The sequence below is a fragment of the Salmo trutta genome, chromosome 3 (genome assembly GCF_901001165.1).
Source record: "Salmo trutta chromosome 3, fSalTru1.1, whole genome shotgun sequence".
NCBI lineage: Eukaryota > Metazoa > Chordata > Actinopteri > Salmoniformes > Salmonidae > Salmo > Salmo trutta.
The window spans coordinates 39,049,284-39,075,209 of NC_042959.1; the positions used below are offsets into that span (position 1 = coordinate 39,049,284).

The 25,926-nt window shown below is 41.1% G+C and overlaps 2 protein-coding genes and 1 pseudogene across 2 annotated transcripts in view; 1 reads left to right on the forward strand and 2 right to left on the reverse strand.

The window, feature by feature from the left end:
- LOC115174993 (uncharacterized protein KIAA1211-like) overlaps positions 1-225 on the reverse strand; it is a 44,587-nt gene extending 44,362 nt beyond the window's left edge. The window contains exon 1 of the mRNA XM_029734143.1: positions 189-225. The gene's annotated coding sequence lies outside the window, so the exon portion shown is untranslated. The remainder of the gene's footprint in view (positions 1-188) is intronic.
- A 2,567-nt stretch (positions 226-2,792) lies between these two features.
- Positions 2,793-4,221, reverse strand: lygl1 (lysozyme g-like 1). The gene is made up of 5 exons (XM_029734163.1): positions 4,082-4,221; positions 3,830-3,958; positions 3,489-3,685; positions 3,150-3,288; positions 2,793-3,030 (listed from the first exon to the last, which is right to left on the reverse strand). The coding sequence occupies exons 1-5, from the start codon at positions 4,083-4,085 to the stop codon at positions 2,897-2,899; spliced, it is 603 nt and encodes a 200-aa protein (XP_029590023.1). The 5' UTR covers positions 4,086-4,221; the 3' UTR covers positions 2,793-2,896.
- A 7,569-nt stretch (positions 4,222-11,790) lies between these two features.
- On the forward strand, positions 11,791-20,814 carry LOC115175040 (iduronate 2-sulfatase-like; annotated as a pseudogene).
- The last annotated feature ends 5,112 nt before the right edge of the window (positions 20,815-25,926 follow it).

Consider the following 25,926-nt stretch of genomic DNA (forward strand, 5'->3'; position numbering starts at 1 on the left):
TTGCTTGAAAATTGATAAATGGTTAATAAAAAGTAAGGCCATAGAGACACATACCAGCTGCTGCTACTACTAGCACAGAAAAAATGTATGATTTGTATGAAATGTATGCATTCACTACTGTAAGTCGCTCTGGATAAGAGCGTCTGCTAAATGACTAAAATGTAATGTAAAATGTAGCAGTACTACACCTGCACCTGTCGACGACACAAGTTGTTCTGCTTCCACGAGCACATTCAATGCTAGCATCAGTAATTCTACATTTGTTGTTAGCCCAGCTAGCATGGACACTGACAGTTGTGAATCTGATGCAGGCGAGGAGCTACTGCCCCCTTACCCGGGAAACCACCGAACAACAGACAGGGACGTTGGACCATCGAAGAGGCACAAATATGATGAGAACTACATTGATTTGGGGTTCACTTGTATTGGGAGTAGTGCCTTTCCTCAGCCACAGTGTGTTATATGTGCAAAAGTACTATCTCACAACTCAATGAAACCTTCACTCTTGCGCAGACATTTAGAAACAAAACATGCCAATTTGAAAAATAAGTCACGAGAGTTTTTAAAACGAGAATTAAGACGACTTTTGAGTAGTAAGACATGTATAAAAGCAACATATACCATTAATAAGAAGGGTCTAGAAGCGTCTTATATGGTGAGCTACCGAGTGACTAGGACAGGCAATCCCCATACTATTGTGGAGGACTAAATTCTTCCTGCTGCTGCGGATATGGCTGCGACAATGCTGGGGGAAAAGGCCAAAAAAACAATAGAGACAAAGCCTTCATCAAACAACACTTTCACGAAGCATCGGTGACATGATTTTGAAACAATTACTGCTTAGCATACAAGCCAGTGAATTCTATGCGTTACAGCTGGATGAGTCAACAGGTGTGGTGGGCCTAGCACAGCTCCTGGTATATGTCCGTTACGTTTATGGGGGGTCAATTAAGGAAGACATCCTCTTCTGCAAACCACTGGAAACAGGACAACAGGAGAGGATATTTTTAGAGTAGTGGACAGCTTTGTGACATCAAATGGACTTTGGTGGTCAAGATGTGTTGGTAACGCGCGTGCAAGCAGATGCTCCCGACACCACTTGGGTACACTGCAGCATCCACCGAGAGTCTCTTGCTGCCAAAGGAATGCCTAATAGCTTGAAAGACGTTTTGGGACACAATGTAACGCTTTTACAACATACAGAAGTGCGCTGGTTATCAAGGGGCAAAGTATTGACACGTTTTTTTTTAAATTGAGAGACGAGCTTACTTGTCTGACCGCTTGCATGATGACGAGTTTCTCACACGACTGGCCTATCTGGGTGATGTTTTTTCTCGCCTGAGTGATTTGAATCTAGGATTACTGGGTCTCTCCACAATTATATTCAATGTGCGGGACAAAATTGAGGTCTGCATTAACAAGGACAACACAGGTCTTTCCATCATTGTATGATTTTCTTGAGTCCAAAGGAGTTCAAGCTTATGGACAATGTCAAATGTGATATAGTGAAGCACCTGAGTGAGTTGGGTGCGCAATTACGCAGGTACTTTCCCAAAACGGATGACACAAACAACTGGATTCATTATCCCTTTCATTCCCTGCCTCCAGTCTACTTACCGATATCTGAACAAGAGAGCCTCATCGAAATTGCAACAAGCGGTTCTGTGAAAATTTAATTTAATCAGAAGCCACTGCCAGATTATCAGAGTATCCTGCCTTGGCAAATCACGCTGTTAAGACACTGATGCCCTTTGCAACCACGTACCTATGTGAGAGTGGATTCTCGGCCCTCACTAGCATGAAAACAAAATACAGGCACAGACTGTGTGTAGAAAATGATTTAAGACTGAGCCTCTCTCCAATACAACCCAACATTGCAGAGTTATATGCATCCTTTCAAGCACACCCTTCTCATTAACCTGTGGTTAGTTATTTACCATTTTCGGTGAACAATTAAGGTTTTATATGTAAGATGGTTAAATAAAGAGCAAAATTATTGATTATTATATTATTATTTGTGCCCTGGTCCGATAAGAGCTCTTTGTCACTTCCCACTAGCCGGGTTGTGACAAAAACTCACACTCATTCTTATGTTTAAATGTGTCACGTCCTGACCAGTAAAGGAGTCATTTGTAATTGTAGTATGGTCAGGGCGTGGCAGGGGGTGTTTGTTTTGTGTGTTTTGGGTTTTTTTGGTTCTAGGGGATTTTGGTTCTAGTTTTCTATTTCTATGTTTCTTTTTCTATGTGTGGCCAGGTATGGCTTCCAATCAGAGGCAGGTGTCTTTCGTTGTCTCTGATTGGAAGCCATACTTAGGCAGCCTGTTTTTTCCTGTGTTTTTGTGGGTGGTTATTTTCTGTATAGCTTGTGTGCCTTATGGAACTGTTGATTGTCGTTTGTTATTTTGTTTAAGTGTTCACTCTCTTTATTAATAAAAGTAAGAAGATGAGCACTATACCCGCTGTGCCTTGGTCTGTCCCTTACGACGCCTGTGACAAAAGGTATCATATAAGTGTGTGTGTGGCAGGCTTACAATGATGGCAAAAAACAACATTTGAGAGTGCACTGACCCTGGTGCTAGAGGGGGTACACAGCTGGAGGTTGAATGTTTGAAGGGGTACGGGACTATAAAAAGTTTGGGAACAACTGCGTTAGAGGATGTTTGCTTAAAATATAAAAAATAATGTTGACCAGTGACCACACAATGACATTTCGTTTCATGTATTTAGAAAATATAATGTATTTCACTGCTTTGATTTATTCCGAAAATAGAATACATTTTACTGCTTTGATTTATTCAGAGAAGTAATTTTATTGCTTTTATTTATTCCAAAACAGGTACTGAATATTTTCACCATAGGTAGAATCAAAGACTGATGTATATAATGAAGAGTCTTCAATAACCCTGGCTTTTGAACCATTGAGATCTGGCAACAACATCATTGGAATAGTCACCCCCAGTGGTGCCCACGTCCATTCGTTCATAGGTGCGGACATTTTTGTCCCCAGCATTGTAGGCTGAAATTCCCCCTGAAAAGATTTACAATATGTTTTTGCCATGGTATCCATGCATTTGCATACATAACAAACATGTAACTCCTCCCTTCTATCAAACTACAGAGTAAAAAGGTGGGTGAGCAATACAGCACCTTTCAGCTGGTGCTCCTTGGGCCACGCAGGGAATTTAGCCTGGATCCTTCGGATAAACTCAATGAGAATCTCAGTGCCTTGACTGATATGCTTTTCACTGTCCCATGCCCCCACTATCTTGTGGTAGCGCTTGTCAACCTTTGAAAATAAAATATTTAGAAATAAATCACACCACTTCTATTTCATGACAAAAATAGCCTATAGTACAATCTAAAAGAGGAAGATGCTATTAAACTTCTCAGATTTCAACACAAATCCCCTTGGTAAGTTCTGCTTCCTCATTCTCACACACAATCAACGATACATGTACACAAATCTTGTGCCAACTGCCAACCAACCTGCATGAGCCCAAAGCCATTCCCATGATCTCCCCAGCCATGGTCCAGCGCTGACCCGGCCCGGGACTCTCTGGAGATGATGCCAGCGATGATAGCTGGGTCCAGGCCATGCTTCTGCCCCACCCTGGTGATGAGCTCCTTGTACTTGTTCATCCTCACCAGGTCATGCTCAGCCAGTTTATGAGAGGCATCCACCCCTTTAGAGGATTAGGATTGATAGTAAAATAAATATAAAATATTAATTTTGCAAGTCATTTCTTTCCTATAAAATTATATAGATTCGATGGATGTATTATTATTATTGATTATTGGAAGGTTCTGTATACCGCTCACTCGCATACCTTGGAGAGTTAGCTTGTCTTGTCTAGCGGTTATCTCTGAGGCCCCACTGGTGTCAACCTTTGTAATGTCTCCAAAACAAGAGGCTAAAGTCAAGAATGTAATGAATCCACCAATTCCAACTCCAACTCCTATCCAAATTAGACAAATACAGATACAATAGGTTACTTTAGCTGGTGCCCTTCTAAAGTAATGTATGTGAAATAAATATAGTTTTATGATTACAAATCATCATACAGTTGAACAGAGCTCACCCATGTTGATGTCTTTCTCTTGGTGATTTCCTGTAAATGAAAGTTCCTCTGACTGATCTATTGCATGTGACAGTTGTGGTTGAGCAATGTGGGCGCAGTAGCTGCCACGCAGCTCCCCTGGGACTGACGCGCAGAGTGCAGAAGAAATATCAGCCCACCGAGAGAAAGAAGCATGAGATTGAATTTCTCAACTTTCTAGAGTTTTCCCTGTTTCCCTTTACTGTGGCAATTGTGATTGAATCAATGCAGTATTATCCACTTTCAATGCAACATTCCCGAAACAAAACAAACTATGCAAGAGATTTTGTTGTAGGCAGAAGACATCGGAGTACAGTATGATTATATTGCGCACAACTCGTACACAGACCGGTGCAACATAACTATAACCAATCAGAATTGCAGTAGGCTTATATGGATCTGTGCCATTTACTTTGAACTGGACTGTGTTTACAGATGAGTTCGTGAGTAGATGTGCTTGTTTTGAGATCATAGCAAGAGCTGCATGTAGCCATGTGTGCACATTTTGTTCATATCCTTTGCTGGTTAGTGAGTTATTAGCCCAGTTATAGATCATTTGTAGTCAGCAAAAGAGGAGTGATTGCTTCATACAACAGCACAAAATGTCTACATTTGTAGACATCTTTGAAAAGCAAGTCAGGTAAAGAGCTTTTTTTTAAAGGGGCAGTGTTGTATTTTGACACAGGCTTGAATAAGCTAAGTAGCCAATAGGCAGAGTGTACCATAATTTGTCTGATTCTCTAATAATGGTATGGGAATAATAATGCATTTTATTTTGTAAAGGGTTTTCTTGCATCAAACAACACAATAACTTTTCAGTCACCTCCTTGTCTGAAGGACAAGTGGATAAACAGGTTCATGTCAAGGCCTGTATGTTTTTTTCAAACATGTCATGGAATTTAGGCCTACATTGAACACCACACATTGGCTGCTGCTGTAGGCTGAATGATAGAGCAGCTATTTCCATGTTAGAATGTTATGGAATGCATTTTCTACATAATTTTTTTTATGGTAGGCCACACTGGCACTGTAGGACTACATTATGATCAAATAGCTACAGTAGTCTACTTGGCCACTGTTAAAACTGTATTTTAAAGCGGGTTCAGAATTTTCGCAACGTTCAAGTTTGCACTCAGCCGACCTGAACTTTGCTCAGTGCTGAAGAAAATTAGAGGGAACATTGTTTGTGAGGTTGCTGCCGGGAAATGGATGGAGGGGAGCCAACTGCATTTTACATAAATAGGAGAAGCAAACACAATGAATGAGTTGTAGATGTGTGTGACACTGAGTTCTTAGTGCATTCGGAAGTATTCAGACCCCTTCACTTTTTCTACATTTTGTTACGTTACAGCCTTATTCTAAAAATGATAAATATGTTTTCCCCTCATCAATCTACACACAATAAACCATAATGACAAAGCAACAACTATTTTTTAGCTGCTCAGCTATTTTCAGGTCTCTCCAGAGATGTTCGATCGGGTTCAAGTCCGGGCTCTCTCTGGGCCACTCAAGAACATTCAGAGGCTTGTCCTGAAGCCACTCCTGCATTGTCTTGGCTGTGTGCTTACGGTCGTGGTCCTGTTGGGAGGTGAACCTTCACCCCAGTCTGAGGTCCTGAGCGCTCTGGAGCAGGTTTTTATCAAGGTTCTCTCTGTACTTTGCTCCATTCATCTTTCCCTCGATCCTGACTAGTCTCCCAGTCTGCCGCTGAAAGACATCCCCACAACATGATGCTGCCACGACCACGCTTCACCATAGGGATGGTATTGGCCAGGTGATGAGCGGGGCCTGGTTTCCTCCAGACGTGACGCTTGGCATTCAGACTAAAGGGTTCAATCTTGGTTTCATCAGACCATAGAATCTTGTTTCTTATGGTCTGACAGTCCTTTAGGTGCCTTTTGGCAATCTCCAAGTGGGCTGTCATATTCCTTTTACTGAGGAGTGGCTTGATTGGTAGAGTGCTGCAGAGATTGTTGTCCTTCTGGAAGTTTCTCCTATCTCCACAGAGGAACTCTGGAGCTCTGTCAGAGTGACCATTGGGTTCTTTGTCACCTCCCTGGCCAAAGCCTTTCTCCCCCGATTGCTCAGTTTGACTGGGCGGACAGCTCTAGGAAGAGTCTTAGTGGTTTCAAACTTCTCTACTGTGTTCTCGGGGACTTTTAATGCTGCATACATTTATTGGTACCCTTCCCCAGATCTGTGCCTTGACACAATCCTATCTCGGAGCTCTACGGACAATTCCTTCAACCTCATGACTTGGTTTTTGTTCTGACATGCACTGTCAACTGTGGGACCTTATATAGACAGGTGTGTGCCTTTCCAAATCATGTCTAATCAATTGAATTTACTGCAGGTGGACTCTGATCATGTTGTAGAAACATCTCAAGGATGATCAATGGAAACAGGATGCACCTGAGCTCAATTTTGAGTCTCATAGCAAAGGGTCTGAATACTTATGTAAATAAGGTGTTTTTATATTTGTTTTAATACATTTGCAACAATTTCAAAAAAACTGTTTTTCGCTTTGGCATTATGGGGTATTGTGTGTAGATTGATTCCCCAGAATACATTATGTGGTATTGTGATACCCCACAATACATTATGGGGTATTGTGTGTAGATTGATTTAAAAAAAAATCCATTTTAGAATAAGGCTGTAACGTAACAAAATGTGGAAAAAGTCAAAGTCAAAGGACTGTACTGGTATGAGCTACCTATCTATCATGATAATGTGATGCAATTGATCAATTAGACATCAAAGGTGAAAATATTCTGAACATGGGAGTCTGATACATCACAATTTTGTGTCATATAATCGGACATTCATTTATTTTATTTGTAAATAATATTTTTGTATTTCAGAGCATGACGTAGCCTTTCAAACAACCAATGGAAACAAAGTGTGGAGGGGGGGGGGATTGAAAGCTTGCTGAGGATAGTGGTTTGAGAGAGTTGGAAGTTGGCCCTTCTGTGGTGACGGGAGATGTTACTCCCAAGGGTTACTTCAATGTAATTTGTCAGTGTATTGTGATGTTGAATCAACGTGGAAAATACGATGGATTTGAAAAAAGCCATCAACCAGTACTGTTTTCATCTAATTTCAACCAACGTTGTAAACATTGAAATTAGGGAAAAACTTAAATACATTTTTTGAACCTGACTAACAGGTTGTTACATCAATCTAATTTCAACATAATCATCAGAACTGTGTATACGTTGAAATTGCGTTAAATTCCACATAGAAACTAAAATAATATTTTTTATCCTATATTCAATAAACACAGTTTTCCATGTGTTCACAGTTTTCCGTGTGTTCTTCATGCACACAGAAAACTGTTGAGCTTGAAAAACCCAGCAGTGTTGCGGTTCTTGACACAAACCGGTGCGCCTGGTACCTACTACCATACCACAGTCAAAGGCATTTCAATCTTTTGTTTTGCTCATTCACCCTCTGAATGGCATACAGTACATACACAATCCAAGTCTCAATTTTCTCAAGGCTTAAAAATACTTATTTAACTTGTTTCCTCCCCTTCATCTACACTGATTGAAGTGGATTTAACAAGTGACAATCAATAAGGGATTATAGCTTTTTTCCTGGATTCATCTGGTCAGTCTGTCATGGAAAGAGCAGGTGTTCCTAATGTTTTGTACCCTACTTTAATGTAGCATTAAGATTTCCCTTCACTGGAACTAAGGGGCCTAGCCCGAACCATGAAAAACAACCCAAGACCATTATTCCTCCTCCACCAAACTTTACAGTTGGCACTATGCATTCGGGCAGGTAGCGTTCTCCTGGCATCCGCCAAACACAGATTTGTCTGTTCCCACTGCTCCAGAGTCCAATGGTGTCGAGCTTTACATCGCTCCAGCTGACGCTTAGCATTGCGCATGGTGATCTTAGGCTTGTGTGCGACTGCTCGGCCATGGAAACCTATTTCATGAAGCTCCCGACAAATAGTTATTGTGCTGATGTTGCTTCCAGAGGCAGTTTTGAACTCGGTAGTGAGTGTTGCAACCGAGGACAGACGATTTTTCCGCGCTACGTGCTTCAGCACTCGGCGGTCCTGTTCTGTGAACTTGTGTGGCCTACCACTTACGACTGAGCTGTTGTTGCTCCTAGACGTTTCCACTTCATATTAACAGCACTTACATTTGAACAGGGCAGCTCTAGCAGGGCAGACATTTTATGAACTGACTTGTTGGAAAGGTGGCATCATATGACGGTGCCACGTTGAAAGTCACTGAGCTCTTCAGTAAGGCCATTCTACTGCTAATGTTTGTCTATGGAGATTGCATGGCTGTTTGCTTAATTTATATACCTGTCAGCAACGAGTGTGGCGGAAATAGCCAAATTCACTCATTTGAATGGGTGTCCACATACTTTTGTGTATATATAGTGTATCTTTATAATTGAGGGATGAGGACAAACGTTGACCCTGCTTTTCTGGTAGACAAAGTGCACAGTTGGTTGCCAGACTGATCCCCTGCTCATGAATGGATGCCGAGACCTACTAAAAGGAACAGAGATGGGTGTCATAACATATCCAGCAATGTGATTGCAATGGTTTATCGACCTCCAAAAATAATTTAATTCACTGATCACTTGCTATTTTCACAGCTTGTCAAGCATAGAATCTAGTGTGTCAGGCGACACAAGTAACTTTGTGAGTCCTCACGCTATCATGAGGCCTCTGATAGTGACCGAGTTACTGCCCTGGTGACACAGACAGCTTCATCAACAACGACAGGTAATGTGTGTTATGAAATGTGAAAAGTTGTATTAAAAAATAACCGGTTTGATAAACTAATAAGCTAATTCCCCAACCAAGCAAATACAATTTGTAGAGTAATTTCGGTTGTGAAGTGCATTAACAAAAAACTTTGTCCTTTCTTTCGAACAAAATGCAATTTACAACTTGGCTGTCTATTATATCACCCTGTCACATGAACATGAAGCATAGAGTAGACCAGCAAGGGGACCCTGATCAGCATCATGCAGACATGCCCTTGCTGTGAGTATTCCTATGAATGGAACAGTCAGCCACATGTTGGTAAGTATCTGGCCAGCAACAGGTTTCACAGGCTCATCATTTGTGCAAATACAGAAGGTAACCCACTTCATTACATTGATACATTTGATAACCCAATTTTGAGAAATGATTTATGTAAACTGACATTATTTGTTGATTATTTTCTACTTCATAGATGCATTTAATGTCCAGGGCATAATCTAGTCTGGTGGAACCAGCCTGATTGCTGTGTTCACCATTCTATTTCATTTTATGATATCTGAAGTGAAATATAAAGGTGAATGCAACAATCAGGTTGCTTCCACCAGGCTAATCATAACCACCATTTGTAATGTAATCAGTGCTCTCTCTGTGTGTGTGTGTGTGTGTGTGTGTGTGTGTGTGTGTGTGTGTGTGTGTGTGTGTGTGTGTGTGTGTGTGTGTGTGTGTGTGTGTGTGTGTGTGTGTGTGTGTGTGTGTGTGTGTGTGTGTGTGACCGACCAGTATCTTTGATGAGCGGCCAGGAGCTTATCTATACTGCTATACCCATCAATGGGGCTCTGTCAAAGGACTCGGGTTTAGTCTGACCTGTTCAAGGTTTAGTCTGACCTGTTCAAACTTCAACATAGTATATGCTTGTGTGTCAGATATCACCTATCCCTAACTGTCATGCTTGCAAATATGGAGAGTGGTGCTCAGTAATGTATTGTATTGTATTTGCCCCAAACATAGCACTTTTTATTCAGGACAAAAAGTTAATTACTTTGCAAAAATTTTTGCAAAATTACTTTAGTGCTTTGTTGCAAACAGGCTTCCTTCTTTTCACTGTCAATTAGGTTTGTATTGTGGAGTAACTACAATGTTGTTGATCCATCCTCAGTTTTCTCATATCACAGCCATTAAACTCTGTTTAAAAGTCACCATTTGCCTCATGGTAAAATCCCTGAGTGGGTTCCTTCCTAACTCCGGCAACTGAGTTAGGAAGGACACCTGTATCTTTGAAGTGACTGGGTGTATTGATACACCATCCAAAGTGTAATTAATAACTTCACCATTCTCAAAGGGATATTAATTTTTTGGGGCAGCAGGTAGGCTAGTGGTCGTTGGGCCAGTAACCAAAAGGTTGCTGGATCAAATCCCCAAGGTAAAAATCTGTTATTCTTCTCCTGAACAAGGCAGTTAACCCACTGTTCCCCGGTAGGCTGTCATTGTAAAAAATAATTTGTTTTTAACCGAGTTAAAAAAGTAAAAAATATCTGCTTTTTATTTTATTTTTACCCAAAAACCAACAGGTGCACTTCTTTTGAAAGTATTGGAAAACCTCCCTGGTCTTTATAGTTGAATCTGGGTGTCACGAATCCCACCGAAGGTGGCTCCCCTGCCTGCTCAGGCGGCGCTCGGCGGTCGTCGTCGCCGGCCTACTAGCCGCCGCTGATCCCTTTTTCCTTTTCGTTTGGTATGTCTTATTGTTTGCACCTGTTCCTTATTTGTGTCTCTTGATTTATGATTATTTAAGCCTGTTTAGCCCACCCAGGTTTGTGCGGGATTATTTTCGTCAGAGGGTTTTTGTTGTTGGATGGGCTGGCGATCTACTTGTGTTATTTTCTATGCGTACTGTGGACCCGTTGTATTGGGCACTTCGCATTTCACGCCGGTTGATGGCGTCGACCGTTTTTTGTATTTAAGGAATAAATACATTTTTTCCTTACCTCTGCTCTCTGCGCCTGACTCCTACCACCACTCCTAGCATTCGCTGACACTGGGTTTGAAATCCACTCCCACCTTGCACATAATTGTACTGTATGTGTGGGATACAGAGATGAGGTAGTCATAAAAAATAATGTTAAACACTATTATTGCACACAGAGAGAGTCCATGCCACTTATTATGTGACTTATTAAGCAAATTCTTACTGATTAACTTATTTAGGCTTGCCATAACAAAGGGGTTGAAACTTATTGTCTCATGACATTTCAGCTTTTCATTTTAAATTAATTCGTAAAAAAATAAAACATAATTCCACTTTGACATTATGGGGTTTGTTTGAATTTTTAAATTATTTATTTAACCTTTATTTAACTTGGCCAGTCAGTTAAGAACAAATTCTTATTTACAATGACGGCCTACTCTGGCCAAACCCCAAAGATGCTGGGCCAATTGTGCGCCACCCTATGGAACTCCCAATCACAGCTGGATGTGATACAGCCTGTATTGTGTGTAAAACAGTGACAAAAAAGAAAAATGTAATACATTTTTAATCCAGGCTTTAGCACAACAAAATGTAGAAAAAGTCAAGGGTTGTGAATACTTTCTGAAGGCATTGTAGAGGCATGTCATCATGGAATGCTCTGCCATCAGAGGTTACCTAGGCAAAAAGCAAGTTTAGCTTAAAAAAAAACATATAAGAAACATATTGCATCACAGCACCTCTCCTCTTTCTAAATATTTAATTGAACTGTACTGTGTATAAGAATATGAATGCAGTGCCTTCTGAAAGTATTCACACCCTTTGACCTTTTCCACATTTTGTTGTATTACAGCAAAACTATTTTGCAAATGCGTAACATATAATAAGAATTGTAATTCGTAACATATGCGAATTGTAATTCGTAACATATCATACGAAATGGGTAACGGACAACCACAGATTAATACATACCATATGAAACGTAACATATCATACTAAATGGAGTTTCTTGGGTTTACGTACAGAATAATACGAAATGCTCTGAGAGCAGGTTGTTTTACATGGATATGACCTTAATTGATCTCTGGCGGTGGTAGCTAATGTATTTGTTTGCTCATCTGTCACTGACAGAAACATTTAGCATGCAATAATGTAGCCTAAATCAAGTGTATTATTTTGCTCTTGATTCGCTTAGTAGCCTTATTTAAATATAAGCTATCCACCATCAAGCTGAGAGCGCATTCTGTTTTATCACTTAATGTAACTTAGCCTACTTCAATATAATCAATCATTCATTCATGTCATTACGAGTCATTCATGCCTTTAAATACAATCAAGCAATTATTTTGAAATTAAATAAAAAAGGGAGTCTTGAATAATTAAACAATAAATAAATAACTATATTTTCTTCCAAACAACTATTTGAATAATCGCTCAAAACCGTCGTGTTTTGAATATGTTTGATTAGGAAAATATTTGGATCAGTTAGTTTACAAGGTCCAGCAAGGCACATTAGCAGGGCAGTCATAGGGTGTATTTCGTTAGGATGTATCGGCGTTTAACAGATGCTATTGGAATATGAGCTTCTCCTGATACTGAGATGTGCTGCCTGGCGTGGTCTTGTGGATCATTATTCTCCTGAGAGCACTCCACTCCAGCCTATTCATATTACAATTTGAAACATTTCAGGCAAACGAACAAGAAATCAAAGAAGCTGGATATACATTTGGGAATGCGGCGGAAAGGTTTTTGGATCTCCTGGGCCCAGTTTTTCAAAAGTTAGCTATCCGTATTTTGGCTTTTGGATAGGATTAAATGTATAGAAATAGAATAAAATGTAATCCTATCCGATGGCCGAAATCTGGATTGATAACCTTGGAATACTTTCTAAAGATGTTCTTCCCTCTCAGGCCACAGAGCCTAAGTAGACATTTTAATCTGACTAAAGGTGTACATTGATATTGGTTTTATTTTTTTCCCTATGTCCCCCGTTTTTTCACAGTAGGTGGCAGCATGTACCTCTAACGTGTGTTTATGAACTTCCATAATACCATAGAGGAAGAAGACAGGACTTTTTTTTTTTTCATTTTGCAAAACTGCTGAGATTAGTAGGACCGACTGTCTGCCTGGGAGTTCATGGTTAATGAAGGCTGGGAGGTGGGTGTGAGGATGGCAGAAATGAGGTAGAAAGGGAGACATGGTGTTAGAGAAGTACGATAATGGTCTACAGAAGGTGTCGTATGCTGAGGCAGTGAAGAAAGTAGAGCATGATGGGTCAAGGGTGAGGATCCATGTGAGTAGTAGATATGTGCTAGTGCAGAGGGATAGGCCAACAAATGATACTTCAGTAAGGTTGGCTTCTTAGCATTAATAGCAATGGTTATCAACTGTACTGCAGAAATGGAATGTAAATCACAGAAAATACATGTTGTGGTGCCAGCTGCAGAGAAGTACTTGGGTGTATGAGATTTCACTTCAGAAGAGTTACAGGGTGTGTTGAGTGGTAGTGTCCCATCCTCCCAGGCCTCTGCCTGGAGTAGGATCAGATAGGGTCATAGGGGTGGTGGGTTTTTAATGAGTGTAGGTTTAGTTGGCAGGGTAATTTTATTTTTCCCCTTTTCCCCTTTTTGTATCAGTGTAATGGATTTACACTCCAGTCCAGTTGGTGGCAGTAATGCACCTTTTTGGTTTTCAACTGCCATTTAAAAATCATGAACAGTTTTTTTTTTCAAGCAGACAAGCTGCTATGTTTTGACAGAGAGATACCTTGAATACTTGTCGTGTGTTTTTATGCAGTTTATTTCCATGAATAACATTCTAGACCATGCACAAGCTACATTAGCGTATGTTGTCTTTGTCTGTCCAGAAATGTATTTGCGTCCTGAGTTGTTGTATCATTTTCTTCTGTCAAGTTGGTGCAAGAAGTAACTTTTCACAAGTTGTCCTAACCCAACATTAAACTAATATATATATTTTTTAAATACTTATTATAGTGTACAAACATATTGCCTAATTCTTGCTCAGTAACACACTGTTGCAATGTTGTAGCTATAATGTTGCTATGTTGTAGCTATGTTACTCAATGTCTGGTGTGTGTTCAGCGGCTTACTACGTTTCTTCTTCGGTGAGGTTTAACAGTGGTTAGCATCCAATATGTTGCATTACCGCACCTAACTGAAATTTAGTATAAATCCATTACACTTTGCGATACAAAAGGGGAAACTGAAAAATAAAATAGCATTTTTAATTACCCTACCATTTAACCCTACACTCATTAAAATCCACCACCTTATTCCACTACGTTGACCCTATCTGATCCTGCCCCAGGCCAACAACCTGAGACGGGACACTACCACTCAACACACCCTGTAACTCTTCTGAAGTCCAATTTTATACCCCCAAGTACTTCTTTGCAGCTGCCACCACAACATCTATGTTCTGTGACTTGATAACCATTGCTATGACGCTAAGAAGCCTGGTTTATCATAACCATGGCCGTCAATGCAAGGCACAGGCTCCAAGCTCCTCACAACACCTTCTACCCCTTCCATTTCACCTACAGGAACTCGAAATGGCGTTCCTTTAGATTGACCAAATGTTATTTTCATCATAGCTGATGATATGAGACCAACATTAGGATACTACGGGGATCCTGTTGTGAAATCACCAAACATTGATAATCTTGCCTCTAAAAGCAATGTCTTTCTCAAAGCATATGCCCGGGTAGGCCTACAGTAGATAAGTGATTTAATTATGTAGCCCAAGACAACTTAAGTTAGCAATCCATTGTAATTGGATAATTGAATCTATTTTCTTCTTCACCTTTTATATTTATCTTTCTGTCATTCAATTTGTAGCAAGCAGTGTGTGCACCAAGTCGGACCTCCTTACTAACAAGTCGTAGACCTGACACAACCAAGTTATATGACTTTAACTCCTACTGGAGAGTCCATGCAGGGATCTACACAACTCTCCCTCAGTACTTCAAGACAAAGGGCTACACCACTGTCAGTTGGGAAGGTCTTTCATCCAGGTAAATATCCTAGCCATTTTTCTAAACCTACTTAATGTTTTTAGTGGTTGGTGAATTTATCAGTCTACTTTGAAAAATGTGTAACAATTCTCTGGTTTTCTCCACTTTGTTTAATATCCACTGTTTTCAGTGTTTTCAAATATCTCCCTGCTTATTTGGTGCAGGATCTCATGTGAGAGCTTTCAAATTGCCAGAGGCTGTTTCAGTTGTGTTGTTAATACTTGTCCTCCTGAGTCATTGTGTTGTGCTAATATCACTGTTTTATGTGATCTTGTTGAAGGCATAGCCTCCAATCACTCGGATGATTACCCATACAGCTGGTCTGTACCTCCTTATCATCCTCCCTCTTTCAAATATGAAGATAGGAAGGTCAGTGTTTGCCTTGACTGCTGCCATGTTTCCCTAGTCTACAGATGCTCTGGTCATGTATGACTTAAATTAATGTTTGTATATTTAATGGGTACTATTCAGTATAGTGAATGGATTCAATTCAATATACAAACATTCATTTAAAGCTGGAATCCTTAATGGTGAAACTGCCACGTCCGTTTGCGATATTAGAACAAAGAAGTTATTGCAAACAGTAGTTAATTGTGTAGATACTGCTCTAAGAAAACCAGGGTTTCCGTTAGCCGGTAATAGCCGGGCTTTGGACAGTATTTAAAAAATAAAAAAATAATAATGTATTGTTGAAAAGCTGATAAATAAAATTTCTGCTAGCCAATTGTCCACCGGGAGAGAAAAAAGCCCATGGCGAAATGATTTTAAGCCTATTAATTCATGGAAATACCAGTGGATGTAAATACATTTGACTGGTCATGCGTATCGGTCTATAGGTTAATTTGCATAATTTGGTGGAACTAAATTGGCGCATGTGTACAGTATATTCGTTATGTCTCTTATCACACGAGTACAGCATACACATACAGAGCCTTTGAGTGGGATATCTGTCAGACAGAGCGAGAGCTGCTGCTACAGCATATCGAACAGCAAATGCATAGACAACAGAAGGCAGGCTTCATCAGCGCATCACACACCACTTTGCAATGAGCTGGAGGCAGTATGCATTTTGAAAACATATACTTAATTGTTTGAAACCTGAACATTTTACTGCATATTATGAGGGATATCTTACCTTGCTTCAAAGAAGCCTAGACAAAATCAGACCATATCCGTGGAGGCAATTATTTTATATCAACTTTATTTCATTGTCCAGTAGCCAAAGGCACAATCCTTGTCATATTAGCAACCCATGATAGTTGTTGCCTCATCTCTGTCACATGAAATCGCTGGCATGTGCGGTGTGCTTTTGACAAGCCTTTGCCCCGCTAATTGCATTATGGTACTAACGTTCACGTGAAGCCTACTGCCTTGTGCGCATTGCTGAACTTTATAATGTGAATAATAGTTTATCAACATTTTAAATGAATGTTCTGATCTGTTGCATAAGACTCTTTGCTTTTTAACCTTTTTTGTTTATGTAGCCTAGGCCTTCTGGTTGTATGAATTTGGGATCTATCATACCACAGCTGACCCAGAGTCTGTTTGGAATAGGCTTTCTTTCTCAACAAGCGCACCTATAGAATAGGTACAGTTTTCTACTATGGGGGATAGTAGATTGACATAGGCTAGTGATTTTGCTGTTCGTTATTCTTCTTGTTGGCTGAGGAAAAGTAAATGTGGACAGTTATTCTAACATCTTCAAAGTGCACATCAGAATTCGTTAACAAGGACTTCAAATCGTTGCATCTGCCATTTGCATGTTCTGTTAATATGAATTACCTAAATGTGATTTCTGTCATCCTTAGCACTGTGGGTAGACACCCTAATCAGGTTACTCACCCAATGCCTATGGGTCCGGTACATTTTTCAAATGTCTGCTAATTTAAAATTCTGCTGGTCAAATGTCCAGCGCCACATTTTCCAAATGGAAACCCTAGTGGATACCGTAAAACAGTGAAGCACGTTTTTTCCCTCGGACATTGCACAGCGATAGAACAACAGAATATGGACTGCAATTCTATATTTTTTTTTACCAGATTGCGCGAGGCTTGTCCCCACTTCTTCAAACAAAACAAAAACAACATTGGTAGGGCGGACAGTGGCGCTATTTCTTCCTACTGCGGATTCCATCTTTAAGATATAATGGCTAAAGATGCTTCTGCCTGTTGTCTGTTTTGAGCCATCTCTCTGTGTAATATTCAAACTGCTTATCGTAAGATGTTTTTTGTGCATTTTCCCATTCAAACATGTAAAATGTTGTTTAGCTAAATAAAATGTTGGTTTGTTTAGGTTTGCAAGGACAATGATGGCCAACCGCATGTCAACCTGCTGTGCTCGGTGAATGTGTCAGAAACCCCTCTGGGGACACTACCAGACATGGAGAGCACAGAGGCTGTCAGACTGCTCAAGTCCACAAGGGATTCTGACAAGCACTTATTTCTGGCTGTTGGATTCCACAAACCTCACATTCCCTTCAGAATCCCACAGGTACCGCACCTGCAACTGCCCTTATTTTCAGACACTGAGTTTTTAACTGTGCAATCAGATGACATAGATGAGCAAGTATGATTCACTCAATAGAATGTAGATCAGGCTCTCCAACCCTGTTCCCAGAGAGCTACCATCCTGTAGGTTTATGCTCCAACACTAATCAAGCGCACCTGATTCTAATAAATGGCTGATGATAAGCTGAATCAGGTTAGTTACAACTGGGGTTGGAGTGAACCTTACAGGAGGGTATCTCTCCAGGAACAGGGTTGTGGAGCCCTAATGTAGATGGTATGATTTGTTAACTGATGAAAGTCTTTGGCGATTGCCTAACAAACTTTGTGTGTATTAGGAGTTCTTGAAGCTCTACCCCCTGGATAAGATGACCCTGGCTTCAGACCCTGATGTTCCTAAAGGCCTCCCCAGCATGACCTACAATCCCTGGACTGACATTAGGAAGAGAGAAGATGTCCAAGCTCTGAACGTCAGCTTCCCATATGAACCAATACCACAGGAATTCCAGGTTGATTATACTTGTACACTCTTGGAAAAAAATAAGTGCTATCTAGAACCTAAAAGGGTTCTTTGGCTGTCCCCATAGGAGAACCCTTTGAAGAGCCCTTTTTGGTTCCAGGTAGAACCCTTTTGGTTCCAGGTAGAACCCTTTATACAGAGGGTTCTACATGTAACCAAAAAGGTTTATCCTGTGGGGAGTGTAGTTCCATGATTGTAGGGGCAAAGCTATATTTGTTTGTGTCTCTAGAAGCTTGAAGCACAAAGAAATAAAAAAATAATCTGTTATGATTGGCTACATACATACCATTCATATTTGTGTTAGTGATTCAGCATCAGAAGTTATGTCAAGACACTCTCATTATAGAATATATATTGTTTATTATAAATCCAGAGTTAAAAATCTGTGATGTTTCGGTCAGAGACCTTCATCAGACAATGTTTGTGACTCAGCTCCAGATTCGACAGCACTATTATGCCTCTGTGACGTACCTGGACTCCCAAGTGGGCAGGTTGTCAAATACTCTGGATGATCTGGGCCTGGCTGAAGACAATATTGTGGTCTTTACTTCAAACCATGGTCAAATAATTTGGCCATATAGCCCAGTCCTAAACTGGGCTGCGTTCAGTATGAAAAAATGGGGTGCAGTGTTCAGTTGAATAGAAACGTTGCTGTTCTGAATGACAAGTTGAAAAATGGGGAGGAGTTGGGTTGTGGGTTTGTATGACGATTCAAAATACACTTCTGCCCTTTAAATACATCACGCATTGCTCCAAGCCACACCCCACCACACACACCAAACGGAGCAAACGTACCTCAAAGTTTGTTCAAGAATGTGGGGAAACATGTCGTTCAGTACAAACCGTCACGCAATGTACCAAACGTTTAATCGAACTGAATGAACCCCTAGTGTCTGTAATGGTTTGTCAATGGCAATACTTGAGGTACTCTTTAGCCACTAGATGGGGGTGTGAGAACATCAAAATTCTGCCTTCACCTTCCTGAGTTGACAAAGACTTACTTCACCAGCTTGGATCCATTCATAGCATATATCAGTCCCTCCAGGATTCTGCGATCACAATTTTTTTCTCCGGAAAATCAACAATTCCCTCCATATTATGCAAGGGCTTGCAAATTTGAACAATCACTGCACAAAAAGTCAAATCATCACATAAAACTGACCCATCACCACAGTTTATAAAGAGGGCATGCAATTTCAACCAATCACCGCTAATTTACCACATAATATGGTTCAATCAAGCCACACGTCAACAAACTTTTTCCCTCGTCAGCGCATTTCTATGACAAATTGGACAAAATCATTGCATATTACCGTGCAAAATGTCAGGATTTTGGCCTGCAAATATCACAAAAAAATCCCTGCCGAAATCCTGGAGGGACTGATATGTTGTCTTGACTATGAACTGTCTGTTGATTTACAGGAGCATCGTATGTAAAATTAGTGATTGTTACATGTTTTTTTTATTCCATGCCTGTATGTTGATTACCATGGCCAATAATACATTTTATGTTGTCCGATTGCTTAATTACATTGGCATTTTTGTAAAATATGATTCCTTTCTCTTAAAGGATGGTCACTTGGGTAGCATGGGGAATGGGCCAAATACAGCAACTTTGACGTGGCCACTCGCCTTCCCCTAATGTTCTACATACCAGGTGTGACTGCAGTCTGTCCGTGGCCAGGGGATGAGATCTTCCCCTACATAGATGTGTTTGGTTTAGCACAGCATCACTTTACACAAGGTATTCACTCATATAGTTAGTAACTAGTTTTAATTCCTTGTGTGTACTTCTCTTATACTTTATTATATAATTAACTGATCTTGCAAGGTGTGACAGATGAAAGCAGTATGCTGGAAACCTATCCAGTCTTTTTTCCCCTATCAGACATTGGTATAGTGAAGGAAAGGAAGCCATTGAGTAATTTGAGACTTTCATATTCCTCTGATTCCTTCCTGTGACAATCATTCTCCCACAGGACAGATTGGTGCAAGAGAGGTTTGTTCTCTACTATGTGACATTGTTATTCCCAGTTCTGTTGATGGGTTGTGACTACCTCACTCTCACAGGAGGATCGGTGAGGAATGTGAATGAGCTGCTAGATGTCTGCCCCACAGTGTCTTACCTGGCTGGGCTGAAGCCCCCACACCCCTGTCCTGACAACTCCTTCGACGTGGAGCTCTGTACCCTAGGGAGACAACCTGGCCTACTCTTTCAAGCACCTAGAAGACAGCAAGGACTCGTAGGCCATCACCTGCAGCCAGTACCCCTGGCCTGCAGACACCTCCCAGTAGAACTCTGACCTGCCTAACCTGAAAGAATTCCAGGTGATGGGCTACTCTGCGCTCCTGGGACTACCGCTTCACCCTGTGGGTGGGTTTCGACCCTGCTAGCTTCCAGACTGACCTGGTGGTTCACGCTGTGGAACTGTACCTCATGGAGAGAGACCCAGGCCAGGACCACAACCTGTACAATGGCTCTGAACACAGCCTCCTACTCTGCAAGCTGGGCCAGGACCATCATTAGCTGAACACCCTTACCTCAAACACCACCTCTACATCACTGCAGAGATGAAATCTGATGCCTTGTTTTGATAATTAACTATTTAGAAGGGAAGATCTGAATTGTTGCTATATTCAGAAAGGACTCAACATTTAATTAATATATTGAATGTCCCACAGTTACTATAAGGGCACTTAATGTCGTTTGCAGTTAACCGTTAAGATATTAGTTATATTAGCTGCTATTATGGTTAAAACCTGTAGTATCTACAGTACATATGTTTTTAGGCACACACATTGTCTTAGCGTGTGCCTAAGATAAAAAGTGAAAAGGGGTCTGTGGGAGTTAGTGTGCTAAGTTTGATCGAATCACAGATGAGACCAGTAGGGTTAGTTTTGCAAGCATAAAGATTTCCTACAGTAATAAAACAACCTAAGGTTAATTGCGTAACCCCGGATTTCTGATAATGAGTGAGATGTATCACATGTGGGATTCGCTAACTATTCTCTCGAAATAACCTATGAAAGGCATCTGTTGGAGACCGACAGACAAGTAGAGTGGCAAATAAGGTGAGCCCCTTATCTCCTTATTTTTCGAATTTTATTTAGCCTTTATTTAACTAGGCAAGTCAGTTAAGAACAACAATACATCACACAAAGCAGCCACAACTGTCAGTAAGAGTGTCCATGATTGAGTCTTTGAATGTAGAGATTGAGATAAAACTGTCCAGTTTGAGTGTTTTGTTGCAGCTCGTTCCAGTCGCTAGCTGCAGCGAACTGAAAAGAGGAGCGACCCAGGGATGTGCGTGCTTTGGGGACCTTTAACAGAATGTGACTGGCAGAATGGGTGTTGTATGTGGAGGATGAAGGCTACAGTAGATATCTCAGATATGGGGGAGTGAGGCCTAAGAGGATTTTATAAATAAGCATCAACAACTGTAGCTCAGTTGGTAGAGCATGGTGTTTGCAACACCAGGGTTGTGGGTTCGATTCCCACGGGGGGACAGCACAGAAAAAAAAATTTTTTTATGATATGTATGAAATTGTATGAAATGTATGCATTCACCACTGTAAGTCGCTCTGGATAAGAGCGTCTGCTAAATGACTAAAATGTAAAATGTAAATGTAACAAGTGGGTCTTGCGATGGGTATACAGAGCTGACCAGTTTAGAGTATAGAGTGCAGTGATGTGTCCTATAAGGAGCATTGGTGGCAAATCTGATGGCCGAATGGTAAAGAACATCGAGCCGCTTGAGAGCACCCTTACCTGCCAATCTATAAATTACATCTCCGTAATCTAGCATGGGTAGGATGGTCATCTGAATCAGGGTTCGTTTGGCAGCTGGGGTGAAAGAGGAGTGATTACAATAGAGGAAACCAAGTCTAGATTTAACTTTAGCCTGCAGCTTTGATATGTGCTGAGAGAAGGACAGTGCACTGTCTAGCCATACTCCCAAGTACTTGTATGAGGTTACTACCTCAAGCTCTAAACCCTCAGAGTTAGTAATGACACCTGTGGAGAGAGGGGCATTCTTCTTACCAAACCACATTACTTTTGTTTTGGAGGTGTTCAGAACAAGGTTAAGGGTAGAGAAAGATTGTTGGACACTAAGAAAGGTTTGTTGTAGAGCATTTAACAAAAAATCTGTGGATGGGCCAGCTGAGTATAAGACTATCATCTGTATATAAATGGATGAGAGCGCTTCCTACTGCCTCAGCTATGTTGTTGATGTACATTGAGAAGAGCGTGGGGACTAGGATCGAGCCTTGGGGTACTCCCATGGTGACAGGCAGTGGCTGAGACAGCAGATTTTCTGACTTTATACACTGCACTCTTTGAGAGAGGTAGTTAGCAAACCAGCCCAAAGACCCCTCAGAGACCAATACTCCTTAGCCGGTCCACAAGAATGGAATGGTCTACCCTATCAAAAGCTTTGGCCAAGTCAATATTAATAGCAGCACAACATTGCTTAGAATCAAGTGCACTGGTGACATCATTAAGGACCTTTAAGGTTGCAATGACACATCCATAACCTGAGCGGAAACTAGATTGCATACCCAAAGAGAATACTATAGACATCAAGAAAGCCAGTCATTTGATTATTGACAAGTTTTTACAACACTTTTGATAAAAAAGGCAAAATAGAAATAAGCCTTTAACAGTTATGGTCAGCTTGATCTCACCCTTTAAATAAAGGATAAGGAGCCACTCTGGTTATTCTCAAGCATGCTTCTCTTCCTCACAGGGAAATACGGTGATACATCTGTATCACGTGAGAAATGGCCGACTTCCATATCGCAAACATGGTCTCTGAAGCCAGGGTAGTCACAACATCAGCAACCCTCAAAGGCTCTGAAACGCAGGGAGTATGCACCATGAAGGTGCAGAAACAACCCGTCGGGGAAAACCTCATAACTAAGTGAGGGGAAGCCCAATTTGTGCCTCACAAAATCTAAGTTCAATGTGATATGTCCCAAAAACTGTACCCAAGAGGTACACTCCTCTGTCGGAGAGGGACCTTTCAGGCCCCTCCGAAGGCTATCACCCACGCCATTATAAATAAATATAATAGTCCTCATGATCCGGCAGGATACCGTCTAAGATAGAAGGGTCCATTGGTTTCCAAATGAATGAAGAGCATCATAACCTTGCCTGAGCTCTCATTCCATCCAAGTAGATGCGCAACACGCATACTGAACAATGATGGGGACACCCTTCTGGGAAAGGCGACAGGCAAAAAGCCATAGGCTCCAAGGTGTGATAAAGAGAAAATGTCAACCCGTGCCAATGAGTGGGGTTGGGTATATTAACCTGAAAGACTGCAGGCTCGAACAGTGGCTGGTAAAACGCAGTCCACACACTCGCTTTAGGGACGCCAAGGGCAGTAGTAAAGTGAAAGACCGAGGAATATTACATCTCTATGCTTCTCAGCGGCTAGTAGCTGCTGTGAAAGAATCTTCAGCACAATGGACACGTCCCAGGACGAGCTATAGACTTAGAGGTTGGGCGTAAGCGACGTGCCCTCCCTAGAAACGACATAAGTTTGGATAAACTGTATTCCTGTCGGGTACCTCGCAGGCTGAGAAAGCGGCTAGAGGACCTTAACAATGACAAAACCTCTCCGTCCAAAAAAGTCTGGCATTTTTACAGCATAGGACGATGGAAAACCGATTGTAGGAAGGAACGATCAGTTTAGTCATATCATTTTTCCAAGAAAATGCATCAATTGTAAAACAGAGAGCGTGCCTAAGGGGGCTGACACACTTTTCCAGGAGTCACAGGCCTGCTATAGCATCCGGGTGAGGGTATATAATTGCTTTGTTTGCTAGGGTACCGGCTGACCGGAAAGTCACTGGCCATCGAGGGGCTCAAAGATGACAGGGAGGTCCTATTTCTTTGCTCCATGTGGACTGAAGACGGAGGATAGGCAACATACATTTGTTCTTAACTGACTTGCCTAGTTAAAGAAGTGGGCTCTCTGGGTACAGAGCAGCCGGTGGCATGATGTAAGATGTCAGGCACTGTAGCCAAAGGGAAAGCAGCGCATTGTTGCTAATACAGTATTCCTAATCCTGGGCAGTAGGATATTACTGGTATGTCTTGGCCCTGCTCCATTGAGGAGATGTGTTTAAAAGCGAAGATTTATCTTCAGCCGCTCGCTCCCGTAAGATGGGGATGCAGAGCCGACAGTGGTCTGGTTACGTGAACCAATCGCAGTAGAAGCGGGATGAGGAAAAGCTGATGCTTTGTGGACTCGGGAGTACAAGTTTGTTATTAAGGCACATGAAAGTTCACATGTTCCAGAAGGCATTTCTGCCAAAAAAACACATTTTGATAAAAAATGAACGTTTACGTTCAAATGCTTCTCCTGTGAAGTAGTGACGTGCGTCATACGTTTACTTTCCTGAAACTAGTCACATTTAGTTAGCATTCTCTATGGGATTTTACATGTATTTGTTGGCATTGCTAACCTTCATTAGAGTATCAGTGGGGTTTGAAAACAGCACCCCTTGTGTTCAGTGCCAGTATTGGAGAATATCCCAGTATGGCACAAGGTCGGTATGACAATCTGGATGCCACCCAAGCCTAATAGGTGATGCTAGCGAATCCCACATCTGGTACATCAAAACAAGTATTTGAAAGAGAACCAACCGCAATGATGAAATGCATTCTGTAGCCTGTTCTTTCAGATAGGGAAAAGAGATGGATTACAGAGTATGCTGCATCACATCCGGCCGTGATTGGGAGTCCCATAGGGCGGCACACAATTGGCCCAGAGTCGTCCGGGTTTGGCCGGGGTAGGCCGTCATTGTAAATAAGAATTTGTTTTTAATTGACTTGCCTAGTTAAAGGTTAAATAAAAAATATATATAAAAATGGAAGCACTTGGATTTGTTGATCATTAGGGCCAACATATTAACGGAAGGTCTTGGTGAACATGCAGCGCTGTACTGTAAAACTCTTCAGTTTCATGCTTTGCACGAAGATATGTTATATTTATTGAAACACTATGTATAGATACTTTTTTGAAGAAATCTGTTATACAACAATCTGTTATAAATATGTATCAATTCAAATATGCCTCGCTCGCTCAATTTTTTGGGAATATATTCTTGTCAATGTGCAGCAGAAGCGGATACTGAGGTGGATCCTTAGGGAGCACCAATGTATTCAGCTCCAGCAGACAGGCTTCATTGCCAGCTGGGCTGGAAAATTCCACTGCCTTGTTTTTTGCCTTCTGAAAGCAAGGTCAGGCCAGTTAGAGATGGATCCATGGGCTGATTGAAGCTGATATTTTAATTGCTCACGCCAAAGCAGGATTTCGTTTGTGCACGCAAACTTTGGATCTGTGATTTGAACTCTATTTCAGCTCCTGTTTGTAAGTTCTGTAAACTTTTTCACCATGAGGCCAAACAGAGTTTAATGGCTGTGATAGAACTGAGGAGGATGGATCAACAACAATTTAGTTACTCAACAATACTAACCTAAAATGACAACGTAAAGAGAAGGAAGCCTGTACAGAATTACAAATATTCCAAAACATGCATCCTGTTTGCAATAAGGCACTAAAGTAAAGCTGCAAGAAATGTGGCAAAGAAATAAACTTCATGCCCTGAATACAAAGCATTATGTTAGGGTCAAATCCAACACGTGACTGAGTAATGGAATATCTACATAGGCGTACAGAGGCCCGTTATAAGCAACCATCACTCCTGTGTTCCAATGGCATGTTGTGTTAGCTAATCCAAGTTTATCATTTTGAATGGCTTATTGATCATTAGAAAACGCTTTTGCAATTATGTTAGCACAGCTGAAAACTGTTGTTTTGATTAAAGAAGCAATAAAACTGGCCTTTAGACTAGTTGAGTATCTGGAGTATCGGTATTTGTGGGTACGATTACTGGATCAAAATGTCCAGAAACAAAGAACTTTCTTCTGAAACTCTTCAGTCTATTCTTGTTCTGAGAAATTAAGGCTATTCCATGAGAGAAATTGCCAAGAAACTGAAGATCTTGTACAACGCTGTGTACTACCCCCTTTACAGAACAGCACAAACTGGCACTAACCA

Bases quoted from the DNA above. Each gene is read 5' to 3' on its own strand.
- lygl1 (XM_029734163.1), bottom strand. The intron at 3,686-3,829 runs GTATGCGAGTGA...AATCCTCTAAAG, and splicing joins AGACAAGCTAACTCTCCAAG to GGGTGGATGCCTCTCATAAA. The intron at 3,031-3,149 runs GTGCTGTATTGC...AAATCTTTTCAG, and splicing joins CAAGGAGCACCAGCTGAAAG to GGGGAATTTCAGCCTACAAT.